The sequence below is a fragment of the Molossus molossus genome, unplaced genomic scaffold (genome assembly GCF_014108415.1).
Source record: "Molossus molossus isolate mMolMol1 unplaced genomic scaffold, mMolMol1.p scaffold_m16_p_6, whole genome shotgun sequence".
Taxonomy (NCBI): domain Eukaryota; kingdom Metazoa; phylum Chordata; class Mammalia; order Chiroptera; family Molossidae; genus Molossus; species Molossus molossus.
In genome coordinates this window covers 20,362,778-20,374,516 of record NW_023425399.1, presented here as the reverse complement: position 1 = coordinate 20,374,516, position 11,739 = coordinate 20,362,778, and the positions used below count along the sequence as shown (strand labels likewise).

Genomic DNA, 11,739 nt, shown 5'->3' with positions numbered 1-11,739 from the left:
AACAATAGTAAAAAAGAAACTGGCCTGGCCAGTGTGGCTCAGTGAAGTGAGCATCGTCTAATGGACTGAGAGGTCCTGGTTCAATTCCCAGTCAGGGCACAGGCCTGGGTTGCAAGCTGGATCCCTGGCGAGGGGCTTGCAGGATGTATCTCTCTTACATCGATATTTCTATCTCTCTCTCTCCCTTCTTCTCTTTCTAAAAAAAATCAATAAAACATATTTTTTTTAAAAGAAGAAATTGTATAAAAATTAGAAAGGAAGCCCTGGCCGGTTTGGCTCAGCGGTTGGAGCGTCGGCCTGCGGTACAGAGAGACCCGGGTTCGGTTCCCGCTAAGGGCACGTACCTCGGTTGCAGTTTGTCCCCGGCCCTGGTTGGTTGTGTGGGTGGCAGCCACTTGATGTGTCCCTTTCACATCGATGTTTCTCTCCCCGGCCCTGGTTGGTTGTGTGGGTGGCAGCCACTTGATGTGTCCCTTTCACATCGATGTTTCTCTCTCTCTCTCTCTTCCTCTCTCTCCCTCCTGCTCTATCTGAACAAAAAAATAGAAAAATGTCCTGGGTGAGTATGAAAAAAAAAAAAATTAGAAAGGAAGAAATAAAACTGTCACTATCAACTAGCAATATGACCATGCATATAGAAAACCCAAAAGAATCTATAAATAATTATTAGAATGAATAAGTTTGTTAAGACATCTAGATTAAAAAAAAAATCAATGCAACAAAATTATCAGCATTTCATATACCAGCAATAATCAGTTAGCACATGAAATGTATTTTAAATACCATTTTAAAATATGAAGGACCTAGGGAAAATCTAACAAAGGCTGGGCAAGGTCTCTAGAGAGAAACTTACAAAATTCCGACAGACACCAAAGAAAATGTAAATAAATGACGAGATAGTGTCTAGCATGAATTGGATGATTTAATATTGTGAAGATGTCAGTTCTCCCCAAAGCCATTAACACATTAAATGCAATACTGGTCAAAATCTCATCAACCTGATAAAATAATTCTAAAGTTTATGTGTAAAGTTCAATATAAAAAAACAACCAAGACACTCTTGAAAAACAAAGTGGGAAGACTTGATCTGCAAGATATGAAGATGTATTCTAAGTCTATACTAATTGCGATTATGTGGCATTGGTACAGAGAGAGAAAAACAGGCCATTGAAACAGAATAAACACATTTACTGGACATCAGAGATGTCACACAGATCGTTAAGAAAGGGCAAACTTTTCATAATTTTTATAAGTGGTGCTAGGAAAACTGAATATCCACATAAAAGAAAATATTCATGACCTCTACTTTATACCATACACTTAAAAGTTAAAGACCAAATTATAAAGCTGTTGAAAGTAAATTAAAGACTATCTTTATAATCCCAGGGTAGAGAAAGATTTCTTAAGGCACAAATAGCATGAACTAATGGAAAAGATTGATTAAATTGGGAACTTCTTAAAAATGGGAACTTCTGTGTGCCATGCCTAAAAACAAGATAAAGTGAAAAGAACCCGACCATGTGGTTCAGTGGTCTGCGTATCGCCCGCATGGACTGAGAAGTCCTGGTTGGATTCCCTGTCAAGGCACATGCCTAGGTTTCAGGCTCTATCCCCAGTAGGGGGCGTACAGGAGGCAGCGATTGATGTTTCTCTCACATCAATATTTCTCTCTCTCTCTCCCTCCCTCTCTCTCTCAAAAAAAAAATCAATAAAATATATTAAAATAAATAAAGTGAAAAGATAACATTTGTGTGCTCTGTGCTCAGGAAACCAGGAGGAACAGATTTGGCTGAGACCAGACTTCATGGGAAGATAAGACTGGAGAGAGAGGCAGAAGCCAAGCCTGGAGTACCAGGCTCCCACCACTTGCTGGGCAGGCAAGACCTGGAATCATCCTGACTTTATGAGGCTTCTTGTCATGTTTCTTAAGTTGGGGTGTGTTAGTGTCTACAGGGGAAAATCTTGAGCAATATTTATATCTATTCCTTTGTCTCCTCTTCAGGAAATCATACTTAGTGTCTACCTTTCATTCTTCCTGCTGGAGGTCAGTTGTGTTTGCTGCCCCAAAGCCAAGTTCCTTTCTTATCTCCCACACAACAAAAATGTACTGTGTTCTGGCACTTTGTATGAGTCATCTCACTTACCCTCATAGGATGGCTAAGAATTAAGATAACATATTTTGGAATCCAGCTAACCTGGGTTTGGGTCCCAGCTCTGTTTTGTTTTTTGTAATTCTCACCCAAGGATTTTCTATGTATCTTTAGCTAGAGGGGGGGGGGGGGAGAGGGAGGGAGGGAGGGAGAGAGAGAGAAACATCAATGTGAGAGAGACACATCAACTGATGCCTCCCATACAACTCCAACCAGCGCCCAGGACTGAACCGCAACCAAGGTACGTGCTCTTGACCAGAATCAAACCAGAGACTCCTCAGTCTGTGGGCCGACACTTAAACCACTGAGCCAAACCAGCAAGGGCCCAGCTCTGTCTTTTGGTAGTTGGGTGTCTTTGAGCAGGTCAGTTCACTGTTCTGTGCCTCTGTGTTCTCATCTGTCACATGGGAATAATGGCTATTCTTTCATACTCTCCACAGGGCACTAGTGAGAATAAAACACGTTTTATTTTTTTTAATTTACTTAATACAGTGCCCTGCACATTGTTAGTTCTCAATACAAGTTATTGTTATTCCATGTCCTAGGGGGAGGTGATCTCTGAAGGGACCACACTTCGTTTTTCCCTGAGTTGGGCTTGCTTGGTTCAACTGCGTATCTTCAGTAGCTAGCAGGGAATGGAGAGGGCTGGTCCTCTGAATTCCAGCTGGCTCATTGCCAGTCCCTGGCTCAGCCCGGCTCCTGCTAGGGCCTCTCCTCACTCACTGGTGCTGCGAGGCACCGGCCCAGCTCAACTTCCTGTCACACTTATCTTCTCCCGGCATGGGCTCTCTAGAGTGGGAAATGTCATCACTGGCTTCCTTCACTTCCCTTTGCTCGGTAGGACCCTCATTCTTTAGTTCTCAGTCAAATCTCAGCACAGTGGCCCTGTGCCCACTCTGCTCTGTGGTTACCTGCCCCTCGGCCACCCGGCAAAATGCAGCATAGGCTCTAGCTCCAAGTGCAGCATTTCTCTTCCCTACCCCCAAACCCGGGTGTAGAAGGGGAAGGTGAAACCCTTTAAGCTGCCCCCTCTCACCAGCTACTCTACCCCCAATGCTCTCTTTACTCTCCCTGTACCCAATCCCGTTCCCCCACCCTCTTTGAGTTCAAATCCCTGTTCTACACTCCCTCAGACAAGTTACTTAAACTTTCTGGGCTTTAACATGGAGAAAATGAGCTTCATGCTCTTTGCCCCAGAAGAATTTATAAAGGCCCAGCATGAATTTTGGGTATGTTTTATACTGTATATAACATAAATATTCAAGCATGTCAGATGTATGTATTCAAAAATGTATTAATGGATTGTGATCTTCCAACATTTTTGAGATTCTTTGTGGTGGTTCAAATTACAAACTTTGGCATCAGAGACATCTGGGTTCAAATTATAGCTTTTGCTGTGTGACTTTAGGTAAATCACTTACCCTCTCAGAACCTCAGTATCTTTATTAGTAAAATGAGGATGTTAATGAAACCCACTCCACAGGGCTGGCATATGGATAAAGTGAGATTATTTATGTAAAGAGTTTAACACTGTACTAGCCCATGATAAATGTTAGCTGTAATTATAATTGTTGTCTCTGCTATTTGCTAGTTGTCTCTGCTATTTGATTATTTGAATAACAATTGTTTTCTCTGCTAGTTGTTAACCTAAGCACCCTCCTCACACTCCAGGGTGCTTAGGATAACAACTCAGATAACAACAAAGTATGGTGCCTTCAGAGATCACCTCCCCCTTAGGACATGGAATAACAATAACTTGTATTGAAAATTTACAGTGTTCAAGAGGTTACTGTTGCCACCTCTGTCCATGACAGACCTTAGCTGGTGGGAAAGACCTCTCTGTAACTAGTTCTGTGGATGGTGGCATGGCCCCTCTTTAACTCCAGTGACCCAGGCCCTACCTCCATAGATAAAAGACTCACAATACTCAATTCCAAATTGGTTCAATCATATACTTTATCACCCTCTGTTCCAAAGCACCCTTCAAGCACTCAAGGGAGAAAAGGGGCAAAGCAAAAGGATGCACAAACTCACCCGGAATTAGATAAAGCAAAGTAAAACCAAAATTAGAGCCATTTTACACCCAACCGTCTGACAATGCCAAGAGTTAGCAGGGATTTGGAGCAAGGAAACGCTCATGCACTACTGGGAAAGTAAATTGGCCCAAACTTTTTGTAAAACAGTTTGGCAATATCTAGTAAAATTGAATTTGCAGATACCCCATGACTCAGCTATTCCACTCCCAATCTTTGCACCTACAAAGATTCTCCCACAAATGCACAAGAAAACACATACAAGAATGCTCATACCAGCACTGTTTGTAATAGCAAAAACCTAGGAAGAAAGTTTAATGTCTAACAACAGGAGAATGGGTAAGCTGTGGCATATTTATAAAATGGCATATTATAAAGCAGTGGATATTAATGGATCTACACATAATGGCAAAGATGAATTTTATTACTATGTCAGGTAAAAAAAAGCAAGTTACATAGGAATATGTGCACTTTAATACCATTTATAGAAAACTCAAAATATGCAAAATACTGCCCTGGCCGGTTTGGCTCAGCGGTTAGAGCATTGGCCTATGGTCCAGAGAGACCCGGGTTCGGTTCCCGCTAGGGGCATGTACCTCAGTTGCAGTTTGTCCCCGGCCCTGGTTGGGGTCCTGTGGGTGGCAGCCAGTCGATGTTTCCCTCTCTCTCTTCCCCCACCTCTCCTTCCCGCTCTGTCTGAAGATAAATGCAAAAATGTCCTCGGGTGAGGATAAAAAAAAAAAAAAAAAGGAAGTGGAATTATATATGTATTACTCGGACAGAAGTAAAAATGATAAATTAACAATAGATGGAATTATACTATATGTATTGTGCCACACTTATAATGATCTGCTACTCTCTTCTGCCACAATTTATTACTTAAACTTCTATTTGTAATGCAACAAGAGATATATGATCACATTCTAGATGCAAAATTTTCAAACAGTGTAAAGTGATAAAAAATCCTTCACAAAATAAAGTGAAAAAGCCTTTCACCACATTGCAACCCCTAACACATGCGCATGCGCTCTTGCTTGCTCTCTCTCTCTCTCTCTCAGGCCCCTCCCTAGAGGTAACCACTGCTGTGTTTCCTGTACATTCTTCCAGATTTACTTAGTCCCATAATGAAATAGGTTTAGTTGTTGTGTGTGTGGTATGTGGTGACACTTAAATGGTTCCAAACAAAATATAATGTCCTGTAACTCACTCTTGGATATTTGTGCACATCATAACTATCTCATGCAGTCATCCATCCGCTGACATTTTGTGTAATATTATCCAGGGCAAGGTAATGAACAAGACAGACAGACTATTCTCATGGAACTTACATTCTGGCAGGACAGTCAGACAGTAAACATGTAAATAAATAAGCAATATAATTTCAGGTAGTGCTAAATAATATAATGAAAACAAGATTGGGCAGGGAGGTTTTATTTTAACTGCATAGTATTCCACAGTATGAATGATCATACTTTGGAGAAATAACTTTCTCATTTGTCTACTTGCTTCCTACAGTAAAAAATAACATTTTACACTGCTATCCAAAACCCATCATAGAAACATACACACACAAAACTAAAACACACATATACAACCAAACAAATATTTCATGAAATAATGCATAACTTGATCAAGCATGATGCATTGGAATTTTTTATTCTGTTCTATTTCATTTTAATTGTTCACTAATAAGATTGTGATGTCAGTTTGAAAATGATTGCTTTAAGTAACCAATCTATTGAGATTTAGATTGGTCATAATTCTCTCCTATTACAAATAAATGAGCTGCTCTATACTCATTTTGTGACTATTTCTAAGTGTAAAATCCCTGATTGTGTAATTACTATTTCCTTCTAATTCTTATTTAAAAGGCATGCAGAAAAATTGTATTCTAATCCCTGATCTGTGACCACCATGAGGCATAAACTTTGGGCAAGTCCCTGAACCTCTCTGGGTCTCGATTTCCCCAATAGAAACCTGCTGGTCCCTACACCCTATAGTCTGCTGTAAATTGAAAATAGATGCCCCACCCCCTGACTCAGGGAGGGCAGGATGTCTCTTGAAGCCCCTGCTCCCCCTTTTCCGCTGCTCCCTGTTCCTCAGAAGCAGCTCTGAGAAAAGGGAAAAGGCAGGTCAGGGCAAGAGGGTGTGATGCAGGGCGGGCTGTGGGCGGGCAAGAGCGAGGCCGGCCCCCTAGTAGGAAATGAGACACGGTAGGAATAACACTTTATAAGCCTGACGCCCTCTTCCTCCTCCCCACCCTGGCCACCTTCCAGCCTCCTCCCCTCCCCGGCAGTCCTCGCTTCTCGTTCCCCCAGGCTGCAGTCAGTGGGAGCCCCCAGTCTGCCAGAGCCAGGAGCCAGGTGGAGTGAAGAATCTCAGCACCAGGATGTTGACAACACTGCTGCCACCGCTGCTTTTCCTGCTCCTGCCCAGCAGGACCCTTTGCAGCCAGAAAGCCTCAGATGGTGAGTCAGGGGCACATCTCCTGCCTCAGGATGGTTCTGGAGACTCCCAGCCTGTCTGGGTATGTGGACAAGATCAGAGGAGAGTTTATCCACAGTGCCTGTGTTGTAGCGGGCTGGATCTCTCTATAGGGCAGGCAGGGTCCTGGGGCTGGGTGTGTCCCAAAGCCAGGTGAGAAAGGACAATGTGGCCCATGGGAAGGGGAGATGGAGGAGGCTGTGGCAGGGACAACACTGGAAAGATGGGAAAGGGATGGATAGAAGCGGTGAGGGAATTAGCTTTAGGGAGAGGAGAGAGTCTGTAGAGGGAAAGCTGAGGGTGATGGTGGATGGGGGTGAATCTAGGGAAGATGGGAAGACACCCGGAGATGAAATGCGATGAGAGATGGAAGGACTGGAGAACTGAGGGAAGACTTGGGGAAAGACGGGCTGAGATATGTGAGGCAGAAAAGTAGAATAGAGACGGTGGAGGAAGACTAGGAGCAGCTGATGAGGTGAAGCTAGGGGAAAGAGAAGAGGGGGTCAGTGGGAGAACTCACAAGAGATCAGGCTGCCAGAAGCGGCTCCATTTAAGCACAGAGGGGAGTTATTGCCCTCGATGTAATTGCACAGGGGCCTCCTCTCCCTTATTCCACAATCTCTATAGCTTTAGTCTCTTCCTTTAGAGGGAGTGAATAATAACCCGAATTCAGCCAGTGCTCACTATCGTTAATGAATATGTTGACTTATTTAACCTCCACAAAATCTCTACAAGGTATGTACTATTACCTCCATTTCACAGAGGAGGAGACTGGGGCACACAGCTGTTCAGAACCTGTCTAGGGCCCTGGCCGGTTTGGCTTAGCAGTTGGAATGTCGGCCTGCGGTCCAGGGAGACCGGGGTTTGGTTTCCGCTAGGGGCACGACCTCGGTTGCAGTTTGTCCCCACCCCAGTTGGGGTCGTGTGGGTGGCAACCAGTGGATGTGTCTCTCTCACATTGATGTTTCTCTCTCTCTCTCTCTGTCTCTCTCTGTCTAGGATTACCCACACAGAAGTACTTATTTACACCTGCAGACACAGAGCACTTACCAAATGCAAATGTGGTCACAAGACGCCCACACACACACATAGATTTGCAACCCCAGACTCATTCCCTCTCATTCTCTGGGCACCAGCTCTGTGCCAGGCCTTTACTAGATGTGGGAGGCAGAGATAACCAGATATGATTCTGTAGCCTAGAGGAGCCCAGTGTAGCCTGTGTGTTTGCAGACAGTTATGTGAATTTGAGATCATTGAAACAGGTCCACTGTACTGTGTCTGGGAGGGTAAGGAGAAGAGACATCAGGAAAACTTCCCCAAGGAGAGAACAACCAAGCTGGAATAGCTTGAATAGAAGTTTGCCAGGAGGGAGGGCAACTCTGATATGCTATTTACATGTCAGTCAAAAGGCAGCAAGAGGAATTTGATATAGCTAAGCACTGGAAAGAGACTGAAAAAGGCAGCAGGGGCCTGGTCCCCTTGAATGCCATGCTAAAAACTTTGGACTTGATCTGTGGATAGATATCCTACAAGGAGTCAGTGTAGCTGGCTGGCTAAGAGTGCTAGACTCGAACTGCTTGCATTCAAACCTTGGTTCTGCTATACCATTTTAGCCTGTTTCCCTTATGGACTGGGGTTAATAATAGTAGCTACTGCGTTAAGTTAATGGGAGGAAGGCACAAATAACAATAATGTGTGTGAAGTACAGTGCCCAGGTCATAATAAGCCCGATAACTGTTATTATTGTGGTTATTATCATTGATAGGGAAGTGTGTCGTTGGAAGATTTTAAGTAGAAGGGCATAATCTTATTTCTGGGTCCGGTGGAGATCAGATTAAAAGGGGTGAAACTGGAAAATGAGGGGCAGGGGCATGAGGAAAGAAGTTTCTACCGCAATCCTGACGAGAACCCATGAGGCCTGATAGAGCAGTAGCTGAGGAGTCAGAGTTGGGATTTTTATTGTAGGTTGGGAATTGTTGACCGAATCGTAGGGAGGGAGGGGTGGGAGAAAGGAGAGCAGAGGGGCTCTTCCACTGACTGTCTGGATTACTCGGGGCAAGTGGCTTCTCCTCTCTGGCCTCAATTTCCTCATTTGTAAAATGAATATAATAGCCCTGGCCAGTGTGGCAAAGGGGTTGGAGCGTCCACCCACACATCGAGGGGTCATGGGTTTGATTCCAGGTTGGGGGTGCGGGCCTGGGGTGCAGGTTCAATCCCCCAGCCAGTCCCCATCACAGGCTCCTGCAAGAGGCAGCCAGTCTCTCTCCTCTCTTCTCTCTCTCTCTCTCTCTCTCTCTCTCTCTCTCCCCCCCCCTCCTCCCTTCCACTCTCTCTAAAAATCAATGGAGAAAATATCCTCGAGTGAGGATTAACAAAAAGAAAAGAAGATAATAATCCCTGTCCTACCCCTCCTGGCAGGGTTACTGTGAGCATTAAGTCGGAGGAAGGGTGGGAGGACACTTTATAGTTATGAAGGGCCCTGAAGGTGGGCGGTCAGCCTCTGGGTAGGGGGTTATTATCTCCAGCTACATGCTGACCCATCCCACGCCAGCCAGTCAGGGACCAACGCGCTGATTTCTGTCCCCAGGCCCTCAGAACCTCCACATGCTCCAGATCTCCTACTTCCCAGAGCCCGGTCAAGTGTTATACCAAGGCAACGCGTCGCTGGGGGGGCTGCTGACGCACGTGCTGGAAGGCCGGGACTCCAATATCACAATCCTCCAGCTGCATGCCTTGCAGGAGCCCCAGAGCTGGGAGCGCACAGAGAGAAGTGTGCAGCTCTACCTGGAACAGTTCTCCGGCTTCGTGCAGCAAGTACATCTGGAGCGGGGCTTGGCCTGTGAGTGGCTCACTCGTGGGGGGCGTGGCTTGTAGCCGGGCAGGGCCTTATATAAGGAACTTTTCCGAGAAGGGTGTTGTGGACCGGGGTGACACCATGGGCGTGGTCTTGTGTGGGCGGAGGGCTCTCAGGAGCCCAGTGGTGCCCAGGGACTGGCATTTGCTGGTTGCTGGAGAGGAGCCCCTGTCTTAGCCTATGGGCCTTCCGTCAGGCCCTTTTACTGCTGGCATATCTCCAGGTAGACCTACCCTGAACCGGGAAAGTTCATGTCCTCCTATTGGACATCCCCCACATCTGGCACCCTTTCCATACAGCCCATTGACCCTGAACTCCCATCCACAGTTCCTCTGACCATTCGCTGCTTCCTGGGCTGTGACCTGCCTTCTGAGGGCTCTAGAGCCCACACCTTCTTTGAAGTGTCTGTGAATGGGAGCTCTTTTGTGAGTTTCCAGCCAGAGACCGCCTCATGGGTGTCAGTCCGTGGACCGCATCAGGTCCACTCCAGAGTGATCAACTACGTCATGAAGCAGCTCAACACCTACAATCGTACTCGGTATGAACTGCAGGATTTCCTGCAGAACACCTGTGTGCAGTACGTGAAGGAACACTCCATGATAAATATGAAAGGTATGATGAGATTGGAGATGGGCCTGTGTGTTGGGTGGGTTCCAGGCAAATGAATAGACCTGAAGGATGGATACTTTGAGCAACAGGAGGCCCAGGGCGGGGGGGGGGGGGGGGAGTAGTGGGGGGGGGGTTGGGACAGAGTAAACACAGTTTAAGTCACTTCGTGCACTAGTTCCCTACCTTTGAGACAGAAATCTTTTGGGGTTTGACTCAAACCATGGATTCCTTGGGAGTATGTTCTTCAGCCTAACTTTCTGCACGTTCTCCAGGGAGCCAAACAGGTCGCTCCTACACTCCACTGATCCTGGGCATCCTGGTGGGCAGTTTCATCATCGCTGCTGTGGCCGTAGGCATCTTCCTGTGCACAGGCGGACATCAGTGTTAATTGCTCTCCAGTCCCCTCTGGAAAAGGGCTGGACTCATGGGGGGCTGATAAGGGAAGATCTCTTCTCACCAAAAAAACAAATAGATTCCCCCCATCTGGGACATTATATCCCAGAAGGTTTGGAGTGGCAGCTTTCTTCTCCCAGATCTGCCCACCAAGAGCTTGGGCAAGCAGAGGGGGAGAAGGCTAGGTTGACAGAGTACTTAGTTTACTAAGAACCCAAGAACTTGCATGCTTCGCTGCACTGGTCTGAGAAGTGAATGCTTGTCTATCTTTGTGTAAAAGAGATGATGGAGTTGTGGTAGTGGTGGTGGGGTCTATGGCCCATCCTCCAAAGACAGGCAGAATCACATAACCAAATAAAACAAGTCATCACAACCAAAATAAATAACATTCAATGTTTCCAGGTGTGTCAGACATAGGAAGAGACAATGGTATGAAGGAGGTAGAAAGAAATAACCAGAGAAATGGTGGAAGTGTAAACTCCAAGTAATATGGGAGCAAGGAGTTATTAATTAATCAATAATATTAATAAGTTCCTTACTTATGTATAAGGCATTATTATTTCCTCTACTTTGAAAAACTTCTAGAAAAGTAGCCTATACCCTTTGCTTTTACTTCCTTATCCCCCATGCACTCTTCAACCACTGCAGTCTGACATCTCTATAAAGTGCTCCAAGATCATCAATGACCTCTACTTGTGGAGACTTCATCCTCCACAATATCTGCACATTTCACTTTGTGGACTAGAACTTTTTTTACCCAACATCTGAGATACCATACTTCTAATTTTCAGAAACCATTCAATCCCTTTGCCTATGTCACCTTATTCCATGCACCTTGGAAATTTTAGCTTCCTTAGAATTCCTTTTTCTTTCTTTCTTTCTTTTTTATTTTTTACTTAAATTTATTTTTATTGTTGAATGTATTACAGATGTCCCTTCTTTTTTTCCCCATAGAATTCCATTTTTGAGCTCCTTTTGTTCCCCTTTAAACTATAACTTTCTAGGTGACCTACTAACTTCCATGGCTTCAAATACCATCTATCTGTGGTGATTCCTATGGGGAGCAAGATAATCTTGTCTTTGAGAGCGTGTGTTTTGTCGTCAGACAGATTTGAGTTTTACTTCTTTGAGAAAGGCATTTTAACGTCTTCAAGTCTCAGTTTCTTCAGAAACAATAGGTATGATAAAATATACAAAAAAGCTATAATAAAAACAA

General features: G+C 44.9%; 1 protein-coding gene across 1 annotated transcript; it reads left to right on the top strand.

Moving 5' to 3' along the window:
* Positions 1-6,523: 6,523 nt before the first annotated feature.
* PROCR (protein C receptor) lies at positions 6,524-11,370 on the top strand. The gene is made up of 4 exons (XM_036245405.1): positions 6,524-6,651; positions 9,255-9,506; positions 9,849-10,133; positions 10,403-11,370. The coding sequence occupies exons 1-4, from the start codon at positions 6,573-6,575 to the stop codon at positions 10,516-10,518; spliced, it is 732 nt and encodes a 243-aa protein (XP_036101298.1). The 5' UTR covers positions 6,524-6,572; the 3' UTR covers positions 10,519-11,370.
* Positions 11,371-11,739: the final 369 nt, after the last annotated feature.